Source organism: Scatophagus argus, chromosome 22 (assembly GCF_020382885.2).
Source record: "Scatophagus argus isolate fScaArg1 chromosome 22, fScaArg1.pri, whole genome shotgun sequence".
Lineage (NCBI taxonomy): Eukaryota > Metazoa > Chordata > Actinopteri > Scatophagidae > Scatophagus > Scatophagus argus.
Window position 1 is genome coordinate 18,197,529 of NC_058514.1, and position 27,385 is coordinate 18,224,913.

General features: G+C 41.2%; 1 protein-coding gene across 1 annotated transcript; it reads left to right on the forward strand.

The window, feature by feature from the left end:
• On the forward strand, positions 1–27,273 carry lemd3 (LEM domain containing 3). Its single transcript, XM_046379272.1, has 13 exons — positions 1–1,599; positions 5,336–5,376; positions 8,231–8,300; positions 11,157–11,230; positions 15,358–15,437; positions 15,522–15,667; positions 19,476–19,577; positions 22,047–22,149; positions 22,463–22,641; positions 23,135–23,216; positions 23,316–23,421; positions 23,497–23,575; positions 24,374–27,273. Exons 1-13 carry the CDS (start codon positions 252–254, stop codon positions 24,550–24,552), a joined length of 2,589 nt encoding a protein of 862 aa, XP_046235228.1. The 5' UTR covers positions 1–251; the 3' UTR covers positions 24,553–27,273.
• The last annotated feature ends 112 nt before the right edge of the window (positions 27,274–27,385 follow it).

Below are 27,385 nucleotides of genomic sequence, written 5' to 3' on the forward strand. Positions count from 1 at the left end.
TGGCAGAAAACCCTAGCCATAAAGGTTACATTTTGGGGCTACACCAGCATAAGCCCCCGTTCATTTTGGACTACCTCGCGACCGTTCCCTAAATAACCGGAAATTCCAGAGAGTGGGAATTCTTCCTACATTACAGTTTCTTTGGTTCTACTGTAGAAAACATTGATTTTGAACGCAGCTCAGATGGTCTATTGCCACTTCACCTCTACGTCATTTCCGTTACACAACCTTCTTCGAGAGTTTTGTCCAAGATGGCGTCAACGCAGTTAACGGACGAGGAGCTTTTCTCTGAATTAAAGCGTTTTGGTTTCACTCCAGGCCCGGTAACCGAAAACACTCGCCCGGTGTATTTGAAGAAATTGAAGAAGCTTCGTGAGGAGCAACAACAGCGAAGCTCCAGACCAAGTAAAACCCGTAGCAGCGGAGCCATCAACAACACCACTGGCGGCGGCAACACTACGGGTTCCAGGCCAGTCAAGTATGACGTCACGCACCTGAGCTCTAGCAGAAGACCGGGCCGGAAGTCCTCCGTCCTCAGCTTCAGCTCTGACGAGTCTGACGCTGAATCTCCATTGAAAAGAAAGGGGTCCAATCACAGCAGCAGGACAGACCGAAGCTCTGGTTTGCAGCAACAACTAAAGATAAGTTCAGTTACGGCACCAAGTGTAGCTATCAAGAGGAAAGAGTATGGCGTTACGAGTGCGCTGAATAGCAACAATTCTTCCCCGGATCTGGACGGACAGAGAAGCGTCTCGTTGGTCTGGGGAGTTCGTGCCAGATCCAACCCTGAAGCGGAAGGGAGGGATTATGACGAATCGGGAGACGAGGGCGATTATGAGGGGGGAACTGACAAGAATTCTCACTCTTTAAATGGTCGTGGGGCGTCTCACTTGAACATTAGCGAGCTAGCTAGGGATTATTCGGATTCGGACGAGGAAGAGATTGGGGGCCTTGGTGCCGGAGACCGACAGCGGGATAGGTTGCAAACTAAACGGAGCCTCCATCACGCAACGCTTCCTTCCTACGGAGACGTCCGAGAGTCTCAGACGGTTGGGGCAGCCAGAGAGGTTAACCCGCTTGAGAGTCTCAACATGGTGGGAAGCCGGAGGGAGGAGGTGGGAGAAGACGAAGAAAAGAGAAGTAAGTTGGGCTCATCGGAAAGCTTGCGGGGCTGTAACATTCACAGGAAGTCCACCAGCGTGCCCCTTGTCGAGCACCATGGGCGAGAGGCCGACAAAAACAACCACGTCGACGAAGATCACGAAGTCTCCAGAAACAGCAGTGTGAGTGGGTTCAGCGTCGGGTTGAGACCGCGCTTTTCCAACTACAGCAGCCTGTGCCAGACCTACAGGGGCAACCACTCCAATCATGCCGCTCCCAACCATTCATACAGCCAAGCAGTTCCGAAGCAGAAAGCATCTGTCCCGGAAGATGAGCTGCTCCAGCAGTTTAAAAGAGAAGAGATGGCCTCATCTGGTAGCTTTAGCGCTAACTACCTGTCCATGCTCCTGCTCACGGCTGCCTGCCTCTTCTTTCTGCTGCTGGGTCTAATTTACCTTAGGATGAGGGGCACTGGATCGTCAGATATAAATGGAGTCAGTAAGTATCTAACAACATGCTCTTGAAGTTTTTGATTTATTATCTCCGTGGAGTGTAAAATATGTCCAGTGGCAATTTAAAACCAGTGTTTTGTGAAATTCTATCCTTTTTTTTCTTCGAACAATTTGACATCCTACCAACAGGGATTTGAAAGAGTTCTGTGTTTCATGCAAGGTGAAAAATTGATTTTTTTGTCTTTATGCCCATGCCTGGTAAATCTAAAAGAAATTACTGGCCAAATAATTTCAACCTGTCATAAAACTGGAGTGTCACAGATGTGAGCATGTGTTGCTTTTCTGTGTAATTGCTTTAGTAAGTTTAATGAATTTTTAATAATTTTGGTGTTTGGACTGTTGGTAGGGCATGCTAAATATTGTGAAGTGTCACTCTGGTCTGGTAATTATGGTGGCTTTTTTCAGTTCATCAGTTGATAGAATAACCGCCAGTTTAATCCATACTGAAACAGATACAAAATCTTGCTTTTATGAATAATGATAATCTAGTTTTATCTAATGTAATATATAAAACTAGCAGTCAGGGGATACATTTATCTCCATTGAGCGCCTGTACTTACAATCTTTGAAGTAAATTTCTCTGATTCTATTTATAAACCTTTTACATAAAAATTACATTAATTAAATTATAATTTTTTACTTTTACGTAAAAACTTTCAGTGCAGGGCTCCTTTCAGTGCAGTTGAGCATTTTTAGAATGTGGTACTTAAGGATCTGAGTACTTCTCACTGCCCCCTTTTGTCTAAGAAAGATGGCATTATAGTTAATGTGTATGTGACATAGCTCGTGGGTTTGTCGCAGGAAGTGCCTTGCCTGGTCTATGAGAGAAGCACCAACATGTTGCTGCAGTCATAGAGTGCTTCAGTTTCTTCAGTCAGCCAGAATAGGGTTTGATAATCATAATAATTACTGAAAGTGTTGTGTTCACTGCCATAGAAGAAAAATAAAAAGTCCCTGTTCATGCAGCTACTTTACTCTATTTTGGTGTCCTTCTGCATTCTTCTTAGCAGAGTTCTGTGAAAGTTGACCATGGACATGGTATATATTGCATGCTGGTAGACAGTCTACTTAAATGTTCTCGTAATGAGAGTTAAGACCTATCAGAACAAATATTACTGTTGCACACAGCCTGTTATAATTACGCATATCTAAAAAACAGCTATGAGCTGTACAAACTAAGAAGAGCTCAGATATCAACTGCAATTATTAGTTTCAGCACACTGAGGACAAAAGTATAAGAAAACAGCAGACTAACTGATCTGCTCCCGTGGCTTGTGTTCTTAACAAGACAACAATACATTTAATGGTACTTGCCCTCTAGTACTTTAACAGAAACTGCTTTTTTGTAAATCTTGTAAATGTTATTTTTTAATTGATTTCTTCCGTCCGTGTACTTTGTTTTGAACTAGCACCACTCCTTGCTGTTGTTTGCTGTGTTGTTCTTGTTTCGCATGGAGGCGGTGCACCTAAACAACACACTTGTTAAAAGACTGACCGTTTGTCATTCATACCACTCTCCATTATCAAGGCCTATTAGGTGAGGACTGCAGGAGACAGCAAATGGAAAGTACACTATGGCTAATTTTCTCCTTAAATAAATCAGCTTTTAATTTATGGGGAATTAAAAGAAGTCCTCTCACCCACTTGTGTTAGCTTCAATGCAAAGTTTTTAGATCTAGTCAATACAATGCATCTTAAAGGCTTATCCAAGGGACTCACATGCACTAACATGCAGTTAAAGCCAGACTGGCTACCAAAACGAAGACCAGAGACGCTCATATTAAAACACAACCAGAGGAAGCACAATTTTATACATTAGCTTATTCGTATGATATCTTTATATAGCTAATAGTTGTTTCCCGCTTTTGATTTGATGTTCAAAATGTAATTTTGTGGCAACCCAGGGGACTTAAAGTCAAGCCTCATAATAAATTAGGAGACTGCCTTTAAGTGTCTTTACTAAAATGATTTTAGGGGAAACGAGAAGGAAAACTTCAACTGGTGATTTCCCTTTTCCCAGTCTTTGGCTTTTAGCCTTCTTTCAGCAAAGGGCTGTTTCACTGTTCAGCCTTTTACTGGAAGTCAGAGCAATGTTAGTTACTCGCTCCTCTGTTTGAAACCAATTCACCATGCTGTTTGAAAGCTGGATGAATTCCTCCCTTGATTACCTTATGGGATGCAGGTGTGCACCTGTCACATCCCCTAACCAGTTTGGAGACGTGCCCCTCCTTGCTGGATTGGCCTTGCTATTTCATTTAACCTTTAAATTATACAAGACTTTCTATTTTTGTAGTCACTTGCTATATACCCTGTAGTATTATTCTTCACTTAAGGTCATGAACGTTGTATGTACTAGTGTCCATCACATTGAAAAGTTCAAGTTTTCTTGAATATTGTGTATGAGATATCTGTGGAGATTCTCAGTCATCCAGGTCATATTCACGCAAAGAGTTAAAGCAAGGCGTCACTTAGTCACTCCCACTGAGGGGTATATATTGGTTCCTCACCAGTCAGTTTTCAGAACTGATGAAGCTGCTTGGATTAGCAGCGAAACATCTTCAAGCCTATCTACACAGTCCAGATGCCTTGCTTTAACTCTTTGCCTGATTGTGCATGAGTAAGTCAGAATCTGAATGCTTTATTGTCATTGCATCAAAAGAAAGTATAAGATTTGTTGTGCACACCTGAAACAACAAAGTTAACATGCACACACACACACGCTCTACGTAGCAGCATGTAGATACACACACCTCTACCCACATTCAAACAAAATATAGTGATAAATAAAAATAATAAGACCATGATGTCAGGCATCATAACTGTAAAATATTGCACAGCTGTTCATAAGCATAACCAGTGTAGTGTATGAGTAAGTAGCTAACGGTTCAGTCTTTATTTTGATGCAGGTAGTTATTTCCCAGTCTGGGATCAATAAAGTATATCTATCTATCTATCTAGTGGCAGTAAAATGGGAATCTTTATTAGAGTTAAGCTAGTTGACTGCTCTGGGGAGGACGCTGTTTTCAGTGCAATGTTAGCAGCGAAAAGAGCTGATGAGAGGGGTGGGTTACATCTTTCATAATGCTACTGGCTTTGTGGAGGCAGTGTGTTCTGAAGATGTCATGAAGATGGATTTTCATGCAAGTGTTTTGTTTTCTATTGGACAGAAAACAGAATCATAGTGTGAAAACATCTTTTAACTTAAAAAAATGTGATTAGGGTCAATGTAGTGAGTGTGTGGTTGAGGTAATGAGGTTATAAGAGTTGAGTTTCTTATGCTCTGACTCACATATTATGTACTCTCCAAAATGCATTCACATCCCACAGTCTCTAAACATGCCACTGTAAAAGACCACAAGTTTTCCCTTTTGCCAATCCAGCTTGTTCCTTTTGCATATTTTTGCTTTAGGTTACAATCAAGCTCAGAGGAAGAGCACCATCCTCTGAAGCCAATTTGACATAGTGGCCAAAGCAGTCACTAGTGCACATGCTTAATGTACTTCACAGTACAAAAGCTATGTGGAGGATAGAGTTAATTTTATTCCTGGCAAGTCAGATGTTTTAGGCTTCATTTGTCACTGAGCAAATTTTATAGGAATGAAACTGGCCTTGCCATTTACACTTTTTGCAGATTTTCCCTTCATAGATCCATTGTTACAGTGGGGTTTTAGTGAGTGTGTTCTTGTTTGAATCTCCTGACTGTATCTCTTTCTTTGTTGCAGTTAAGAGTCATCCATTTGGCAGCGAGTTTGATTCTTCTTATGTAAGTATATTTTCCTCTTATCCTACCTTTACGCAGAAAGTGCAATATTGTTGACTTAACCTGGAATTAGATTGGGAACATAATGGTAAGCAGTGAACATAAAGGTGAGCTGTGAATACAGCTGAAGAGCTGTCATGGTAATGGATCGAACTCTCAGGTGTGGTGAACCGTTGCAGAGGCAGTGCTACCCTCAGGCTTCTGCTGTGATTTGTATATTGCCATGAGCTAGAGAGTACCACTTGTATTGCTTGGAAGTGTTTCAGTTAAAAGGTCCAAAAATTTGTGCGCAAAGACGGTAAGATCTGTACATGCACTGGTTGGAATTGGACTGGGCCCGTCCATTACTTGAAAGTAAGGTTGAATTGTTGTAAAATTTTCAAATTTGTTTGATGTTAAGCCACAGCCACACAGTTAATGACTGTCTCACATTTAACTCAGCAGTAACTTCCACTGAGCCAGTCAACAATAGTGTCACTGCACCACAACCCATCAGGACAGCTGTGACACATTGTTCTTTTATTTCTAACATTCATCTAAACTTTTCTTGTTGTGAAGGCTAACATCTCATTAACACTTTAGTGAGTAGCAACTTGAGTAAAGATGGCAGAATCTAATTGTTGATTGCTGAAGTTAAATGTTAAAAGTAAGAACAAAGTAAAATGTCGTTTTACAAGTTGTCAAAACAGATATTTTTGTTGTAACATTGGTAGCCTTCTGCCCTGTTCCTGACCGTGACGCATGTAATCCATCCTCCTTGTCAAGAATGTTGGTAAAGTACATCAATGATATTCCTCTCTTACTGGTTGAAAAAACATGGTATAATCTAATCCATGTTTGTGTAGATTCTCAGTCATCCAGGTCATCTTGCATAGAAGAGTTGGGGCAACTGGACTTCAGTTTAAAAGCGAAGATGTTCCACCTCTCATTCAAAAGGCTTGTTCAGCTGTGATTAACTGGTCACGAGTCCCAGGTATTAAAGCTATATGGTTGGCTCAGCCAACATATTGTTGCAAGGGAGTTGAATGGGTTGTTGTCACACACAGCCATCATGTGACTCGTTAGGCTCATGTGTCCAGGTGTGAATGACTCGCCAACCCCCCCCATAACCATAGTGTGGCTCGTTAGTAGGTCGTCAGCCCGCCCTTTCATCGTGCGATTTGTAAGGGTCACATCGTTCCTTGGGGGAATGAGGTGTAAGTTGTGGGAGGGATCTCAGGGCTGCACTGTAGGTGGTGAACAGACCACCGCCTCTATTAAGGGAAGGTTGTTCCAGGTGGACATACATGGCTTCCTTCACCCCTCTCTTAAACCCTCTGTCTTCCCTGTTCAAGATGTCAACATTATTGTCTTGAAATGAATGTCCCTTCTCCTTAAGATGTAAATAGACCACAGAATCCTGGCCAGTTGGGTTGTCCCTCCTGTTTTGTGCCATGCACTTGTGGAGTGGTTGTTTGGTCTCCCAATGTATAGATCATTGCATTCCTGGATCACATATACGACATTGCTTGGTTTGGCTTTAGGAGTTTTGTCCTTGGGAAGAACCAGTTTCTATCTGAGGGTGCTGACAGCTTTGAAGTGTGTCATGTCCTCCGTAGTCTTTCAGGCACTCCAGCCACATATGAGACAGCAATGTTTGATCAGAACTGAAGAAGTCTTTTGGATGAGAGGTGAAATATCTTTGCTTTTAAACTGAAGTCCAGTTGCCCCAATTTAAGCTCTTCTGCCCAATCTAATCTAGTTATTTAATTTAAAAAAAAACATTTCTTATCATGGTTATCAGAGTCACCTTTGCAGGGTTCTTTTGCATCTAGCATAATAGCATAGCACATAACATAATAACTACAATTATTACTTGTTTGTTACCATGGCTGATAACATTAGCAGTGCTAATTTGCTGTCATTTCTGATCTATGAGATGAGTTGAACTCTGTTCTCAGACTCTTAACCTTTCTGACTAATGGCACTCGCTTGTGCAGATCATTTGGTACGTTGTGGCCATAGATACACTCTGGATTTTGCTTGCAGTTTGTATTCTGTTACATGATCATCACCATCAGGCCATCTCGATGCAGCAGATGTTAAATAGACCCAGGACCAGCAGTAATAAAACGGGGGCTTAGGTGCTACAGTACATATTTAAATTATATACTGACATAATTTGTTCTTATACTGTCATGTCTTCAGATAGGATATTAGATAATCATTAGGAACATCCTTACTCCCTGTATACGTTTTGCTCTGCTGACGTTCTTTGTCAGCAGTATGTTCAATGAATTTGCCCAAAAAGCACAACTTGTGTTTTAGATTTTCTGATCAACAATTCTGTTTTCATGACAGCAGATGAATCACATGTGAAGCAGGCTTCATGTTAATGACTTAGCCTATCAAAAAAAAACAAAAAATAACAACAACGTGGCACTGAAATCGGCCATAAGTAGACCTGGAAGAGATGTCAATGAATTTACATGAGGGAAGTAATATCAGGGAACCTGTTGGATATACAGTGTGTTTATGTTCTGCTTTTAGTAGTTAATACATTTTATTCTACTTGTGTGTCTGTGTTGTGTTTTTAGTATTTATTCCTGTACTTATCCTGTCCTGAGTTGCTGAAATACTTGAATTTCCCCTTTGGGGATCAGTGAAGGATTATTTTATATAATCTGACTTGGTTTCAATAGATATCCAGTTTAAAAGAAGTCAGACCAGTAAAATTCCAGCTAAATTGCAATGTTCTACTTCCCTTCAGGTTTTTAATTTGTTTTTTCATACATTGCTGTAAGGGTCTACAAATGAAATAATAAATAATTGTGGTTTTGTTGATGGAGTATGTCCAATAAATATTTATTGTCTGCAGGACAAGGTGGAGAAGGACCTGATCCTAAAGTTGCTGCTCAATCTGCACAATCACCTGGCCCAGATCGCTGGTAGCTATTAACTCTCTGCAATGCACTCTGGCCACTGACTGACTGACAGACTGACTGAGAAGTGACATTTTCCTGTTAATACAGTTGCTTGCATTGTTCAGTTACATTTAGTACAGTTCAGCAGTCATTCTTTTATCTTTATTGATTATGTTTACAATCACAATTGTTTTGATGCCGTTAACATGTCTTTAGACAACATGTTGCGTATTTGTTAAGCTACTTCTACTTTTGGTTCCAGTATCAAAATACAATCCATTTTCATGGGCATTCAGATCAAACTACCTATCAAGCTAGTGGGATCAGCTGATGTAGGTTACAATATAGGTTATGATGTAGATATTAGGTCATGTCAATCGGCTGAGTGTCTCCTCTTTGGTTGGGTGAGAGTAGCACTTACGCAGCTTGAAGGCATGTTAGGCCTAGGCTATATACGGGGGTCGCAGGTCAGATGGTTGTACTTAAGATGATACAAACTAATGCACGATGTAGAGCTAAATTACCGGGCTTCCTGGCACATCTCACTGTATATTCATAAGTGCACACAATTAAGTTGGACAATATTATACATTTAAATCAGTTCATTAGGCCTAATGCCTTTGTCAAAGCTTTTAGTGATTGCTAAACAAACAGTGCATCGCCACCTAAGGTAATAATTTGCTAATGCTTATTAACATATACTCAGTTGAATACAACACAAAGACAAAATGTTTTTTACTTTATCAACTTCATTGATTTTTGACAAATATATACTTGTTGTTAATGTGATACCAGCAACACATTTAAAAAAAGTGGTGTTAGGGGCAACAAAAGACTTGGAAAATTGTGAGATGCTTAAAAATACATGTTTGGAGGATTCCTCAAAGGATGGGGCATGGTTCACCACTTTGTGAAACAGACAGTTAGTGAGGATATTACAACATGGACTCAGGAAAATTTAAATTTTTGTGTTTACCAATACATGAAAAACAGTTTGTTTGCAGATGTTTTCATTATGATTTTATTATTTTGTTATTAGTTTTTTTTAAATCGGAGTTGTACTTGGCTCTAGGCACAGATGAAATTAATGTGTGGCACCAAGATACCATATGGCTATGCGGAGTGTAGGAGTGGCAAAGTTTTACATATATAGTGTTGGGGTTAAAATATATAAAAACTATTTCCAGATCATATGTTACCAGTCTGTTATGGCTTGTTTCCATCGAGCAGTACAGTTCCGTTCGTTTCGTAACGGTTTAGTACAGTTTGTGTACCCGCTGCCAATGGTACCCTACTTGATAGGTGGGGTGATTGCTGCATCAGTTAGATAAGTAGCGTGACATAATTTAAGTGCACAAAGAACACAGTAAACAAGAAGAAGAAGGAGAACAGCATGTGAACAACAGTGAAGAATTTCATCCTGTTTTATCTTCTCGGATTGTAGGTGTTTATCACAGCAAGAAGACAGGCTTGGTTTGAGAAAAGGCTGCAGTGTATTTGTATTGTATTATTGAATGTTGTCGCACTAAAGTGACGACTCATTATTGACCAAACAGTGGATGGCAGTGGATGTGGCTTAAACCGTACCATACCGTACCACCGTACTTGGTACCCCAACAGAAGGATGCCAAAAACCAGTACGGTACCTTACACCTTATTTTGGTACACTTCGCAACTTTTCATAGTGGAAACAGAAATAATTGCAGACCGTACCGTTCAGAACTGTACAGTACTGCTTGGTGGAAACCCAGCTTTAGTTCTTTGGAATTACAGTGACAATGACTCATTTGTCTTTTATATGCATAGATTAAGCAAGGATGACATGTTCAAATGGACATGAGAGATCCTCAGACAGCTGGTGAAAGTAGCTTTTATATTGTAATAGAAACTAAAGTAATTGACTAATACCTGAGTGACATCTTTAGAGTTTCTAATCCACTCCACCCTAGTATATCCTACTGAAATCATCTAATATGTTCACTGGTTATTGCCCAGTATTTAAATCTCCTTTGATATAGACATTCATACCACCCAGTGTCTTTCTGCATGTTAAGTGAATATTAGTGGTGCAGCGGATCACCATCCGGTTCACCCTCAATGGATTGTTTGCTCGTGTACCACGAATTGCCGTGTTTTAGTCTGAAACGTTTATTGATTTATTGTACAAAAAATCTTCTTATATGTGTGTGTTCACATGAAAGGAGCATGTTTACACTGTATTCAAGTGCTCCTCGGATAATCTTAGTTTCTTAGAACTCGAAAAGTCTCCTGCATCATGTAAGTCGCTTGCATTTTCGCTTCCCTGTAAACTATAATAATGAAAGAAGGGTGGTGCACCAAACTGTTACGGTGTGTCGGCACTGTGGCGCCAGAAAGTGACATGAGCACGGTAATATTCAAATATGGCAACTTCACCCGCTGTGTCACAGAGCGAAAAAAAAAAAGAACAACAACCCTGCAACATTTAAGCAGCCCTTTTTGCAGACCCAGACCAGGCTAAAGCTGTTACTGAATCTGTTCGGATAATTGTAGCTGCAGACATGAGGCCATACTCCTTTGTGGAGAACAAAGGGTTTAAAAATATGGTGAAAGTGCTTGAGCCATGGTATGAAAATAAATCTACAAACTCATATATATCTTTTTATCTTTGCCTTATTTGTTGTTGTAGAAAGGAAAAATGAGCAGAACTGCTACTCAAAAGCCGCAATATAGTCTGAACTGTGAGTTTTGTGATCTGTTGCACCACTAGTAAATATGAGTACTAATCAATAGTTAAAAGTAGTTAGGATGTGAAGACACAGTGTGTTGATACAAGCCCTTTGCATGTTCCTCTGCATTATCCTCTTTTTCGTTGGTGATGGTTTGATATTGTGATTGCAGGCCAGCATGACTGCGGAGATCAGCAGCATCCAAACAGGAGTCTGTCCATGGATGAAGTCTCTGCATATTTGCTGGTATGCCCACACAACATCATTGCTCATTGAACAAAGCTTGTATTGGGCCCTTTCCTTGATAGTCTGCCATCTCTCTGTTGTAGTTAATACACTTACCCGACCCGACCCTTAACTTGTGCTAATACAAAATGTACTTAATACACTTAACTGGTAAACCAGATAATTGTGGTGTAACCTGGGGCTTAGAAAAATGTTTGTACAATCTTTTTATTCTTTTATTCTATTATTGTTTTTAAGCTTTTCCATTATGTAGTCTACATTGTTATACTCCTTCATACTTAATATTTTTGTACTATTTTTTTTTTTTAACTTTAATGCTTTGTAAAAGGTTGTCACTGAAATTCACCCTGCTTTATTTTCCTGAATATGTACAGTAGTTTCTTAGCTTTCTTTACCAGGGCGGAGATGTGTGAAGTCAAGGACAGGTTCTCTTTGATGTCTTTTCCCGGGAAGCTAATCTTTCCATTATGGACAGGGGTGTGTCCCCTAGCCTCCATTTTTCTAAAATCAGCATCTTGGTTTTATTTAGGCCAAGCAGTGATTTGTTCTCTGTGCACCAGAGAACAACTAACTCTGTTTTCTTCCAGATATGAACTCGAATTATTGTTGGTAAGCTGGTTGATAATGGTGATGTTGTCTGCATACTTCACAATAGCATTCTGTCAAAAGCCCCTCACAATGGCAGCTAGTGGGAATTATTTATATTTAGCACATATGTGAAATATGAGAAAACTAAACAATGTTAAGTCTGTCCTTATTTTCTTTGTTTCTTTCTCACATCACATCACTTGCTTTATCAGTTCACAGTACATGTATATGTATGTATGAGAGCGAGAAAGGGAGTTAGTTTAAATGTTTACCTCATGAACGAAAATATTGTAGATCATGTTTTAACCTAGAATTTTTTTAAAGATACAGATATAAAGTTAAAGATAGGCTTTTATTAGTCCTGCACTGGGGACATTGTCACAGCAGCACAAGGATAGCAAAATGAATGTGCAGGTCAGCCAAGTAAAAAAGATATACAAAGATACTTATACCCTTTTTTAAAGAAACTATCAAAAACATATGATACACCCACACAATATTTCCAGAACTTTTGAATAGTTAGCAGTAAAAGAAATTACTGTATTGCTCTAGGAGATGGGGGATTATTGCACAGTGATTTACTGAGATTTAGTTTGTTGTGGAGTGCATGAGGTCTGCCCGGAGCAGTGCTGGTTGTGTAGTCTCACAGCAGCACGTAGGAAAGACCTGCAGTAATGCTCCTTCACACCCTTGGGATGAAGCAGCCTTCCACTGAAGGAGCTGCCCAGTGCTGCTAGAGTCCCATGTAGAGGGTGGGAGTCATTCTCCATCAGAGAGGATAACTTGGCTATCCTCCTCCTTCACCTGCATGTGTGCTCCTTGCACTCCAAAGGACCTCAGTCTCCTCAGTGGAGTTGTCTGTATGGTCTAATTTGCTGTTGGGGTGAACATCCAGGTACTTACAGGAGTCCACTATCTCATTGTCCTTTCCCTGGATGTTCACCGGTGTTGGGGTGAGTTTCCGCGCCGGCGTAAAGTCACCTTCAGCTTTTTTTTGTTCCCCCATGTTGGTCTGGAGTTGGTTTCATTGGCACCAATCTACAAAGTCCTGGATCTGCATCATTCTCCTCAGTTATGAGGCTTACAGTTGCAGAGTCATCACAGAACTTGTAACTGTAGGTGACAGTCCGTTGAGTTGTGTCTGAAGTCCACAATGTGGAGGGTGAAAAGGAAGGGGGTCAGGACTGGTCTCCGTGGGGCCCCGTGCTGAAGACCACCATGTCACATACACAGTTCCTTTCCTCCTGTACTGTGGGCGGTTGGTGAGGTAGCCAAATACATATTTATATGTAATAATTACAATAACAACAAACATCAACAATAAACAAGTTATTCCTTACGTTTTTTTTACTCTGTGTCAGTTTACTCATTCATAAACTAATGGCCACCTTGGGCCTGCATACCTTTGACCAGGGATGTGATGTCAGGTGTGATGGTTGTGACAGCCAATCTGGTGGACATCAGGTCTGTTTCTGGCTTTTGCTTTTATTGTCACAAGGGCACTGAATGCTGAATAGGAGAATAACACTTGTTACTGGCCAGTTTGGGAGCATCAGCTTGTACTTTGACAATCCAAAAGTTTTTGTATCTGTTCTCCTGGAAATATTTTTTTGGCACAGAATCAGCTTGAAGGTCACAAAGCTCATCTTCACAGCCCAGATATTCCAAATCCTTGAGGATGGAAATGTATGTCCATCACCCATGCTTCCTTTGATAAGTACTCACCGATGTCTGCGAAGCGGTTCTTAATCTCCTCATGGAGCAGGTTCATGTGCCAGGTAAATTCGGTGCGTAAAGACGCTTGCACAGTGCCAGCAGACTGCTTCAGCAGCAGTGGAAACTGCTGTAATTCCCCCTTTGACATTTTTTCAACTCTGTAATCCAGTTTGCACACAAAAGCATCCAAGGTGTCTTTGCACTGCATGACGTTTGAGTCAGGTCCTTGCATCCACTTGTTTGGCAGAGCGTGTCTGCCAGGTATGCCGTTTTGATCCAAAATGCTTCAGTCAGCTGTTCATACAGTGGTCGATTGTGAACTTGCAAGTAGATTTTTTTTTTCCTAGCAGTTCCATAAAATGCACTTCCATAAAGTGCACACAACAACCACCGCACCTCTGTGTGTAGCAGCAGTGTTTGATGCGGTTCATCCTCACACAGTTGGGCAAAAAATCTCTTGTTAAATGGGTGAGCTTTGATGAAGTTTACAACTTTAACAACAGTTGACAGGGTGTTACTAACGTCTTCTGAAAGTTTTTTACTTGCTAGTGTCTGCTAATGTAGCATGCAGTGGAAAATCAGGCACCATGGGGCTTTTTCCTTCAGGCGGCTGTTAAACCCCCTTATTTTGCCTATCATTGGGCCGGCCCCGTCAGTGCAACATGTGGGCAGATTTTCACAGGGCAGATTGTTGGATGAGAGATATGAGGCCACAGCCATAGATATATCCTGGCCGGTTGTTGTTGTTGCTAGATTTGTAGACTTAAGAATGTATTGTTTCAGGTCCTCACCATCAATATACTGCACATAAACAATGAGCATGGACTCGTCTGACACTGTTGTTGTTTCGTCCAGCTGAATTGCAAAGTTAACATTCCACAGCTTCTCGTGCAGCTGGTTTTGGCAGTCTGCAGCCATTTTATCAATTCTGGCTTTCACACTGTTGTCAAAGAGTGGAACAGTTTTCAACTGGCAATTAATAGTGCACAGTCAAATGAGGCCTTCATGACTCTGTGTAAATTAATACCTGCTCTCTCAAAAGCTTTTCTGATGTCCTTGGATCTTCTTGACAGTGCCAATTGCTTCTTCCTCTCAAAGTATTCTCGACTTTCTCCAATAGTCTCGTGTTTGGTCTCCTGGTGTCGTTTCAGTTTGCATAGTTTCATGCTGTCATTAGCTAGCTTCTCACCACAAATAATGCATATCCTTCAACAAAGCCAAAATCAAGGTAACTCTTATTTTGCCTTGTTTTCTTCTTTGATGCAGATTAACCATCAATACTTTTACTTTTCTCAGACATTGTGTTTTATTCATAAAGTGATGCTGACAGCAGGAAAACAATGAGGGATGAGTTACCCAGGTCTAGCCTAACCTAGCTAGCTGTTTATGCATGGTCAGAGGTCAGCACGGATAAAGTTGTGCGCACCTCGTGCAATCTATGGCGCCCCCCAGTGGGTGATGTTGACCCCAGGTTGGGAATCACTGTTATAGAGGGTGGAGCACTATCTTTTTTCTGGTTTGGAGATTTGATTATGTAGCCAATACATATTCCACACATAAAACTTAAATATCCACATAGTATTATATGAAATATGCATTTTGTCACATCTGTACCTGTACATCCATGCTTTGTTTGTAAATTACTTTACATGTCTCATACTCAAGGAGGACGTTTTTACACTGTAAGATGAAGGTAAGAGAAAAGATTGCAGGAAAGCAGGGCCCTTATAAGTGGGAACTCATGGACGCTTGATATTAAGTGCCATGGTGGAAAATGATTTGTGATTTGTTCCTCTCATCAATGCCATGTGTCTTTTGTTCAGGCTCAGAATCAGGAATTTGAAGGCTTCATCCATACTTCTCTGGAGTGGATCATCCGAACAGGCCAGGACGTTGGAATAAGGTAATACGCAATAATAATGTTGATCACAAGCCTCACATGTAACGTCTGTAGTCACTGTGCATGTGTGTTTGTGTGTGTGCACAGGCTGACTGGACAGGTAGCTGATGATCCAGTGACTGACGTGTCGGAGATCTCTCGGCTGGAGTCTACACATCCCAAAATGCCCTTCACATGCCGCTTCCGCCGAGCTTTCCTTACTGTCATCAGCAGAATCTTCTTTATCACAGTTGGTGAGATAAGCCAGACCACATAAAAAAACAGGACGGCCTGAAATGTGTGATTAGTATAATAAAATATAATATGGTATCATTTTATGGATCATATAATATGATAATTATCTAATAATAATATGATTAATATCCCCCACCTATTTATAGTTGTACTGTCAGTGTTGTAATAATAACTAAAGGTAATTAACCAGAAGATAGTGTCAACCAATATACACAACATATTTTCCCTCCCAGGTTTCTCAAAAAATTTCTTGCCAGTCCGTTTGTGGTAGAACACAAGCACTTCTCTATTTTAATTAATCCAGCTGTCTAGATAGATTTGCCTCATGACTTGTATCACTAGTGCTATTTGCGTTAGCACAACATGAAACACATTGTTGTGTTCCATGTATGTAACAACAGTGATTGTGCATTGGGTTCTTTTTCTAACTTCACTCAGTGTTTAACTATGGGAAATTGCCTTGGGCATGATGAACTACAGAAGCTCCAATGACATCACAGCTGTCTGCGACAGACTTTCCCCGCCCTCTTTTATTAACATGACCAACCGACCCCTCCTACTTATTCTTGCTTTATTCCTGTGAAAAACTACTTGACTCCCTTCAGCACTTTCCAGGCTATTTGGCTAGCTGCATAACAGTTCTCAGACGTCCTGTCAAGGAGTACGTTGCAGAATGGGGTTTCCAACCTAGTCTGTACTCGGAGTAGCTGCGCAGTTGGGAGCAGTGTCCATGTCAGGACAAACTGTTCCTGTAGTTAACCAGTGTAATTACTCAGTTGTACTAGCTGTACCTGTGTAGCTGAAGCTAATGCGTCAAGGCGAGCTTATGTGGTGCCAGTTGGGTAACATTAGGTTGTTACTTAGACTGTTTACCCGAGTTAAGCTAACGTGTCACGACAAGCTAACTTGTACAGCGGCTAATAGCTAGGTTAAGCCTCACTGCTAGTGTTAACGTGGATAAAGGCTAACGTGCTGTGACAAGTGTAGTCCAATAACCTGTAGTGGCCTAACTTTCCTTTCAACTAGTATGTCTACGGCCATCACCCCCGCCAAAGGGTCGGAGCCGAAGGCTAAGGAGGTTGCATCCTGCACGTGTTCTGCGTCATGCGGTGCGACCAACTCAGGCAGGGACCAATGTGCATAGCATGCGTGGGCCCTAAACACGCTCAGTGTTCTCGGACTTGTCAGTGATATCGGTGGTGCACGTAGGGCTGCTTAAGATGTGGGATTTTCAGCGATGGTTGGCATCTGTGCATCTCTGCTTGCAGCGTCATTTGCATCACAGAGTGATGGGGGCAGTCGTGGATCAGCGGTTAGGGTGTCGGACCCGTAACCGGTGGATCGCTGGTTCGATTCCCCGTACCGGTGTCCATGGCTGAGGTACCCTTGAGCAAGGTACCTAACCCCCACTGCTCCCCGGGCGCTGCACGCAGTTGCCCACTGCCCCGGGTTTGCTGTGTGTGTGTGTGCACGTCACTTGGGTGGGTTAAATGCAGAGCACGAATTTCGTTGGAGTGAGTTCCCTCCAATGACAAAATATGTCACTTATAAAAAAAAAAAAAAAAAATAACGGCGCGGTGCATTGCGGCTCTCCAGCCGTGGAGAAACCTGACAGTGCTGACTTCTGGCGTACATCTGGGGGTGGTGTCATCCAGGTCGTGGTGTCGACCATGTCAACGGACGCCTCTCTTTCGGGTTGAGGTGCGACATTTTTGGGCAGGGCAGCTAACGGTGTGTGGTCTCAGAGGATGGTGTGACTTCCCATAAATGTGCTGGAGATGCATGCAGTGTTTTTAGCACTCAGACATTTTCTGCCTCACCTATATTGCTATCATGTGTTAGTGAAGGCAGACAACTCCACTGTTGTAGCTTATATCAACCGACAGGGTGACACTCGCTCTCTGCAGCCGCACTGGCTGACTCAGAGGTTAATTGTGTGGAGCCGTACACGGTTCCTGTCCCTCAGAGCAACTCATGTAGTGAGGACTGTGAGAAACAGTGGATAGCAGAGACAATACAGCTTCTGGCAGACAAACCATGGCCACTCCCCATACGCAGGGATCTTCTTTCCTAGGCTCGGGGTGAGATTTTTCACCCTCTCTTTGGGCTTGGCCAGTGAGAGGTGGAACTTGAATGCAGCAGGTCTGCCTCTTGAGATAACTGACACTATTCAGAATGCCAGAGCCTCCTCTACCCGCTCACTTTACAGTGGTAAGTGGTGCATTTTTGAGGAATGGTGCCAGGATAGGGTCACTATACCTTTTCAGTGTTCAGTGATGGAGGTGCTTTGTTTTCTACAGGAGTTGTTGAATAAAGGAAAGGCGTTCTCCACAATTAAGGTTTATCTGACAGCAATTTTGGCTTGTCATGTGGGTTTTGGTGGTAAGTCAGTGGGATAGCACGCGTTTTGCGTCCACTAGATGGAGCTGCGCTAAAGGGAATGTCAACAAAACAGTCAGATAAGTCAGTCAAACTTTATTAATAGAATACAAACCAGCGTTCTGACAACTCCGTTCACTCCCAAAATGAATAAACAGCTGTGTTATTATTTTTCCCGAGGTAATGTCGGCGACGTAGTATTTTCGCAACACAGTTTGTCCTTTAACAACAGCAAGGTATAACAGGTAGTGCAACATTTTTAACACGTAGTGGACAGGAACTTTTCCTCGATTCAGTAAACACGTAAAAGAGTCTGATACCGTTACGGTAACTCAAACGTAAGTGCAATAACAATATAGTAACTCTCGAAATAGTGCAAAGCAATAACCATGTAACAATAACTCAACGTTGCTTAAACGTTAATGTCCATATTCACAATATGACCAACCTTGTTCAGTTGTGAACACACAAAAGAAACACGTAAAGCTCACTTTATCGGTTCATTCCTCATCCACGAATCCCTCGAATTCTTCTTCTTCAGTGTCCGAATTGAACAGTTGGGCGAATACGGCATCCAACATGCCCGGCTCCATCTCGTCAACGTCGTCATTATCCGAGTCCGCGTCGCTGCTGTTGTCTGGTAGTTCAGCGACGATTCCAGCCTTCCTGAAAGCTCGGACCACAGTTGAGACTGATATATCAGCCCAGGCATTTACGATCCACTGGCAGATAGTGGCGTATGTCGTTCGGCGCTGTCTCCCTGTCTTGGTGAACGTGTGTTCGCCTTCCATCATCCACTGCTCCCATGCAGTTCGCAGTCTCGCTTTGAACGCCCTGTTGACACCAATATCTAGCGGCTGGAGTTCTTTTGTCAATCCACCCGGAATGACGGCAAGCACTGAATTAGTGTGCTGGAGGCAGGTGTTACTGATCTAAGGTAAAGGTCTCTCTTTAGTTGTCAAGGGTCACGGCATCAGGAAGCTGGTGCAATTCGGGAATGGGCTATATCTCCCATAGTGAAACACTGAGCAAAAGCAAAGTAAACTCTGTTATCAAAGAACCAGTGGTTACGCAAGTAACCCTACATTCTGAGTCCTGGCAAAACACGGATTATTTATAATTAATTCAAGTCTTTCAATACTGAATGCATCTTATGTCAATACTGAACAATACTGAAGTGGCTGTTCTGCTAAAGTTCTGCTTTCACTATGCAGGCTGTCCATTTTCTGAAGCGTTTGTCCTGATCAAGGTCTATGGGTCAAATGCTTCAAAAAATGGATAATGGAGAGAATTTTTTTAATAGTACCACTATGATCCATCTTGTTGAAATCCTGGGGATTTTACATAAAAACATATTTGTGTTTTGTCAAAACAGTTTTTAAGTTGTTTTTTTTAATCTGTGAATCCTGTGTATACTGCTGTGTGCAGTGGTATGCTGTGTGTGGAGTGTGGTCTGCTACATGAAGTATCGTTGGAGGAAAGAAGAAGAGGAGACCAGGCAGATGTATGACATGGTGGAGAGGATTGTTGGTAAGGATGTAGTTTTGTGTGCCCAGCATCTACATGATCCCCAGTAGGCTTGCAAACAGAATACAGCAGCAGCAGATGCAGCTCAGTCTGTATAACCTATGTCTTATAAACACAAGAAGAATTTTAAGAGCCTTTATCACATACAGTGCAACTCTGTACAACCTGAATCTTGTTCTCTGCATAGAACCCATCTATGAGGAGCCACCATATGACACCCATGTTCATACTGACTGGAGAATTTACCTGATGTTGTGCCTCACCAACAGTCCTAAAACAAAGGAGGCCTACTCTTGCCTGTATTCAGAAAACAAAGCCTGGGAAGCCATGTTTTGTCTGCCAAAACAGACAAAGTTTGAAATTACTTCCCAGTGTGCCCCCCCGCCAGCTAACTTGCTGAGCCACCTCAGATTCACAGCTGCCATTGGGAGATCTGTCAAAGCCAATCCTTCACTATGAAGACACCCAAGGTGATAAAAATTTGTATTAATGTGCATAAAGAAGCCAAGGAAAGGTGGAAAAATCTCCAAAAGGCATCAAATTACAGATGAGACATTCTTATAATATGTCAAAAAAAAGTTAGATTTTATTTCCAGCATTTACACTTTCAAAATAACAGAAAACAAAATAATGGCGTTGGCAAAAGTTTGGGCACCCTGCAGAGTTAATACCTTGTACTGCCCCCTTTGGCAAGTATTACAGCTTGTAAACGCTTTTTTTTAAGCCAGCCAAGAGTATTCCAATTCTTGTTTGAGGTATCTTCGCCCATTCTTCCTTACAAAAGTTTTCCAGTTCTTTGAGATTTCTGGGCTGTCTGTCACGCACTGCTCTTTTAAGGTCTATCCATAGATTTTCAATTGTGTTGAGGTCAGGAGATTGTGAAGGCCATGGCAAAACCTTCAGTTTACACCTCTTGATGTAATCCACCATGGATTTTGAGGTGTGTTTAGGATCATTATCCATTTGTAGAAGCCATCCTCTCTTTAACTTCAGCTTTTTCACAGAAGGCATCAAGTTAGCATCCAAAATTTGCTGAAATTTTTTTGAATCCATTTTTCCTTCTACTCGTGAAATGTTCCCTGTGCCACTGGCTGCAATACAACCCCAAAGTTTGATTGATCCACCTCCATGCTTAACAGTTGGACAGAGGTTCTTTTCATTAAATTCTGTGCCCTTTCTTCTCCAGACGTACCTTTGCTCATTCCGGCCAAAAAGTTCTATTTTAACCTCATCGGTCCACGGAACTTGTTTCCAAAATGCATCATGTTCATTTGCAACATATAGACAAGCATGGATGTAGAAGAGGTTTTCTTCTGATGACTCTTCCATGAAGACCATATTTGTAAAAGTGTCTCTTTATAGTGGAATAGTGTACCACAACTCCAGTGTCTGGCAGGTCTTTCTGGATAGATTGTCCAGTCAAACGTGGGCTTTCACTTGCTTTTCTCACAATCCTGTTCTGTCTGATACTTTTCTTGGTCTTCCAGATCTTGCTTTAACTTCCACTGTACCTGATGACTGCCATTTCTTAATTACATTCCGGATGGAGGATATTGGCATCTGAAAATGCTTTGCTATCTTCTTATAGCCTTATCCTGCTTTGTGAGCGTTAAGTATTTTCAGTTTCAGTGTTCTAGACAACTGCTTAGAAGAACCCATGGTGCTGATTGTTGGGGCAAGGTCAGATGAGTCTGGGGCATTTAAAACCTATGAGATTGACATCACCTGATCTTTCCAGACGATGATTGTGAACAATCCATGAAACTGTCAGGTCTCAGCTTTGGAAAGGGGGCGATGCATGCTATAAACTCTGCAGGGTGCCCAAACTTTTACAGATGCTTTTTTCCCTTTTCTGTTATTTTCAGAGTGTAAACAAATGAGAGAAGATCTGCCTTTTTTTAATGTTATAAGAATGTTTAATCTGTAATTTCATGCCTTTTAGAGATATTTTCCATCTTTCCTTGCCTTCTTTTTGCACATTAAAATAAATTTTAACCAGGGGTGCCCAAACTTTCGATCCCCACTGTATTTAAAGTATCAAGTGCTAAAAGGTAGAGTACAAAGAAGTATAAAAATACAGAATATGGAAAGAATTGAAGACAACACTGTATTTAAAGAATAAAACAGTCCAGTGGTGTGCAAAGCAATTAAAGTTGAGCTAAATAACTTCTACGTCTAGTCATACTGACCACTCAGCGGTTTTACACTATTGTCGCGTTGACCCATCAAAAAGCATTGCTCTAACCATTTGCACGCATTCATATGCCGATGGCGCAGCATCGGGAACAATTCAGGGTACAGTGTCTTGCTCAAGGACCAGGGCAATATTTCCTGTCTGTATTTTGTGCCCATTTATGCACATAATATTAATAATAATAATTGTTGTTGTTATTACTATTTTTATCATTATTATTATCTCCTCATATTTAAATTCTTGTTCATTTCATTCTTGTCAATTGTCTTATTATTCAGATGTGTTGAGGAGCCACTCTGAGGCTTGCCAAGAGAACCAGGACCTGCAGCCCTACCTGCCCATTCCCCATGTTAGAGACTCCTTGGTGCTGCCTCAGGACCGGTCAGTACAAAAAATGTTGTCACAGCTTATTTTCCTTTCCATTCAAGTGGCTGCATTAATGTTGCAAGTCAGATTGCTGTTGTGACTTCTATGGAGAAGTCACTGAGCTCAAACCTAAAACTGTGAACTGTAAAATTACTAGCACTTTGACAGATGTCTGAAAGAGGCTTTGGATACTGTGTCCATTTATGGTGTGTTTGCGGTGCAACATGTTTTTTAAGGTAAATTTAGATGTACTGGCAAACTAGAGGAACTGTACATCTGTTAATCTGTCAGTTGAGGGACCTGTGTCAGTAGTTGTGATATTTTACAGGAAGAAAATGAAGAACATTTGGGAGCGGGCTGTGAGTTTCCTCTCTGCCAATGAGTCCAGGATTCGAACAGAGACTCAGAGGATTGGTGGAGCGGACTTTCTGGTCTGGAGGTGGATCCAGCCGTCTCTCAGTTGTGACAAGACCTCTTTGATGCCCTCCAAAGTCTGGCAGGGAAAAGGTAACATACACTAAAAATATTTTTGTGCTTCCAGATAGATTTCGCACAAACGGTAACAATGACTATTTCCAAAACCAAAGGAGCATGTTAACATTGACAAACAAACATTTATAGCTGATACACAACAACACAAAGCTGCCACACCAAATTTCCCGGAAGCGAATCTCAGTATGCTCCGTCTGGTGACCAAAGCGTGACCTTCCCTGTGTATGTGTGTACAATGTCCACAACCTGTGCAGCACATACATGCCCGCTAGAATCAACCTCTTGTCCATGTGCAAACCTCAAGAAGAAGAAGAAGCATGAAGCACAAGAAGCATGCAGCCAGCTTGGGTCCACATATCTTATTGCTCGTCATCATGTAGTGTAAACTTAAACAAAACTTGTTCAGATTGGAAAAAAAAACATGCTCTCCCTGTGATTCCACCATAACTGCCAGTTAACACAGGCTGTACTGAAAAAACTGTGTTGAGTTTTTGTCTCTCCTCTTCAGCTTTCCCTTTAGACCGGAGGAATTCACCTCCTAACAGCCTCACTCCATGTCTGAAGATCAGAAACATGTTTGACCCAGTAATGTGAGTACCTTTCTCTGCTGCAATGTCATGGGCTACCATATTTAATTTTTCCCCTGGTATGACTTTCTGGTTGTAACTTCTTAGTATCTATATGTTCAGGGAGGTTGGGGAGAACTGGGATTTAGCCATTCATGAGGCCATCCTGGAGAAGTGCAGTGACAACGACGGCATCGTCCACATTGCTGTTGACAAGAACTCTCGCGAGGTATGTACTGACCTGTGAGTGAGGAGCAAACTTAGCTGCAGTGATATAACATTATGACTCCTGCTCTCTCCACAGGGCTGTGTCTATGTGAAGTGTCTCTCTGCAGAGCACTCAGGAAAAGCCTTCAAGGCACTTCATGGCTCCTGGTTTGATGGTAAATTACACATTTAATAATGCTTATGTTTAGAGCAAATCAGAAGTCACAAAAAGAAAAAAATCAAGATTTACAGGTGTGTTGCTGCAAGTATGGATGAAAATATTATGTACCATCTTGGAGGTCCAGTTCAATTCCAGTTCAGTTTATATAACGCCATCACAACAGAAGCTATCTTGTGACTCTGCAAATAGGGAGGACTAGTCCATATTCTTTAATATAGTCTATAATATACAGAGACCCAACATTCTCCTGTGAGCAAGAACTTGGTGACGGTGATGAGGAAAAACTCTCTTTTAGCAAACAGAAACCCCAGAGCAGACCCAGGTTCCGGGTGTATGGCAAAAACAACAATAATAATAATGATAATCAGAACCAAAACAGGATCAACCTGTTTTCAACCTACTTTTTCATAGTACAAAGACTCTGGGAAAGATGCCGAGTTAGTAACACTCATTAAACAACCTTTGTAGGAGAAACCAATATGAGAGAGATATGATCTCTTATACTAGATCTTGTCAGTACACGTGCAGCAGCATTCTAGATTAGCTGGAGAATCTTTAGAGACTTACTGATAAGTATAATTATGTGTCATCTGCATAGCAATAAAAATGTGTGGATTGTTTCCTCTTAAGGGGACGTTTGGGTTGAACACAAAAAAAAGAGTTGGTGACGAATGTCAGCATTCTGCCTGTAGTTTTTGCCTGAGATCTGAAGTTTTCCTGAATGGCAGGGGAAACTGTAAGACTTAAAGAATAGCACTAGTTAATGCTCAGGTATAGGCTTTTGTTTTGACAGGTAAGCTGGTGACTGTGAAGTATCTGCGTTTGGACCGATACCACCAGCGCTTCCCACAGGCTCAGGGTTGCTGCACACCCCTGAAGGCCTCCAGCCTCCACCTGAACACCACAAGCACCATCAACACTACACCCCGCCTGCAGCATCGCGGCTCAGTGAACTTTTCAGGCTTCTCATGAGATTGACATCAACTTGAGCATTAGCGTTCTCCCGTGTGCCCTCCCTGCATGACGGACATGTCTGCTGCCACACCATCACTGCATCATATGTCATCTGTCTGTGTCACGGGAGAGTGTTTTCATTTGTTAGTTTTTCCTTTCTTAACACAGCCTCTTTGCAAAAGAAGCTGTTCAGCAGTGCAGCGTTTGTTTTTTATAACCTTTCTACTAGACATGTCATTAATTTATCAGGGAAGCAAAATTCTTATGGATTATGTAAGATGTGTGCAGTAGGGCTGTAAAATTACTCTTAATTTTGACAGTCAAATTGGTTTTGGCTGTTCAGTACTTCATTATGAAGATTTGACTGTTTGTTCCTTTTTTTTTCTTTCAGTTAAGCACCACTCTAAACACCTGTGTCAGCCTAGATTAATTTTAAGGCTTGTGCTTCAAAGCCTTTTCACACAGTCAGAGAAATTAAAAAGTGTCTGTCCTACTCATGGTTCAGTTAATAAATCCCAGTGCTTCGGGCTTACCTGCTTGGCTACTGACAGAGATATCAGCTGAAGAGTCAGTCATGGTGAATGTCAGCAGCGGAGGTTGTACCATAATCAGGTGCAAAAGTGGTTAAGCCAATTTCACAGACAGCCATCTCAAGCAGTCATCTGTGCAGCCAAACAAACTTGAGTTGCCTGCCTCAAGCCATCCGGTGTCAACTCTTTATCTATCACTCTTTTTTGCTTCCATCACAGTAAGTTTTGTATTTTGGTCGATTTGAGATTGAGTTTGTCAAGTTTACAGCATGCCATGCTCCTACTTTTGTGATGAATGACACAGTGCAAGTTGTCTTCTTGAATGACGACTCAAACCAATGACTTTTAGTGGCCAGCCTGAAGTTTGAGACCAATAACCCACACTCCTTCTCTTACACAGTCTAACCGATGTTATGATGGAGTTCATTTTGGAAATTGCTACATGTATTAGAGTATGCCTCTATGTAAGCTTTCAATACAGCACAGTGTGGGTATTAATTTCCTGAGGATGTTTGGTGTACTCCTTGTTGTAATCATTATTATTTAGTCAAACGAGGAAGGCAGTAACAAACTTGTAGAGAGTGTGCTGTAAATACATGTGAATGTTGGCACAAGTGTAATTACATCCTCTGTATTAAAAGCTAACGGCAACCTCAGAATTTTCTTACTACTCACGTACCATGGTAGTGTACGTATATAACCAGAGACAAACACTTCCTGAGATATGTCCTCTTGTAGCCTTTCAGGGGGTATTTGCCTCAGCTGATTGTACAGGGCAATAGGATTTTGACACCCACTGTGTTTGTTGTTTGCTTCACATGTTGATTCTTTGTCATTGTCCTTGATTTTGTTATAGCAGCCAGCAGTGCTCCCAAAATCTAAACTTTTGAGTGATATAACAGAATCAGAGAGTGTACCTTTAACAGTCACCTGAAGTTTTCTTCTTCAGATATAAGCCAGTATATTTCCTATTATTGTTTTTATTATTTACCTCTTTCAAGTTGGGTCATTTTCACTGTTGGTGTCACCCTCAACTGGTGGTGAGTATAGTCTTCCCTGACCTGTCCTGTCTGCATGACGAACAGACCAGAGGAGCACATATGTATCATGTCCAAATTGTGTTCATCTCACTTGAGACTAGAGTTTCTTGTTAGGATGGAATGTTACTTTGTCAGTGCTTGATCATATCAGCCTCTTGCAATGATGCTACCACTATTTTTTGGTCATTAAGTGTTCAGTCGGGATGCTGACAGTTTGTAATACTCAATTCCAAATATTCCAGCCCATGTAAAGAGACTGTATAAAATTTAGGGGTTCCTGTGTGCTTGTTTTTTTTTGTTGTTGTTTGTTTGTTTGGGTTTTTTTGTTTGTTTGTTTTTTTTTTACAGCATCTAGGTTATTCCGAAAAAGGCTACAAATCCTGGAGTTGCCCAACATAATTTTGAAATGAATTACAAGTTGGATTCAGTTTCTGCAGTGTGAAATTGTACAAATGATGCACATTTCAAATGTTCAAAGCCTGCTACAGCAAGCAACCCAACTGTGCCTTAAATTTGTGCTTTTTTGAAACTGGCACTGCATTACTGGAGAATGTTATGGATTAAAGAAATGTTGAAACAGTTTAAAGAGTAAGACCTGCCATAGATGTAGTTTTGATAGAGTTTGACATTCTTCCTTTTTTTGGTAGCAGTTTCCTTTGATATTAAGCCAAATGTTTCTCTATTTATTTTTTTTAAATCAGCTTTGCTGTTCTATGTTAATGTTTGTAGACTTGTTACATGTGTCATAACTTTTCTTCATGAAGACATTGAATCATCAACCTTACATCTGGTTCGAAACAATTGTCAGGATGTCCAAAACAACAAAATAAAACACTTTTCAGTAATAAGCCAGTTGATAGTGCATCACTGAAATTTAGTTTTCCGTTTCTCTAACAGACTTGTGCACCTGCATTATCTCTGCCTACACTGGCAGAAATGAGCCTGCATGTCAGTGTTGGTTTGATGTGATGGCACTTCTTAGGCTTGTGCTCAACCTTTAAAAAATCCTCATGGATGCAATCTTGGTGGATTTTATGTATACACTGTACATTGATGTAACTGTAATAAGTACTGTTATGTTTGGAATTACCAGTATCCCTAACCTGGGGGGGGGGGTGTCACTTGTCAACTGTACAAATAATTAAGATTAAACGTTTATTAGGTTTTTTAAGTTTGTTTTTATTGTGGTTTTGTGGCATTTGCACAGATGATAGAGAAACTTTAGATAATCATCCTTCTGTCTTTTTTGCTAAGCTTTTCATCCATATTGATGCTCTTTTA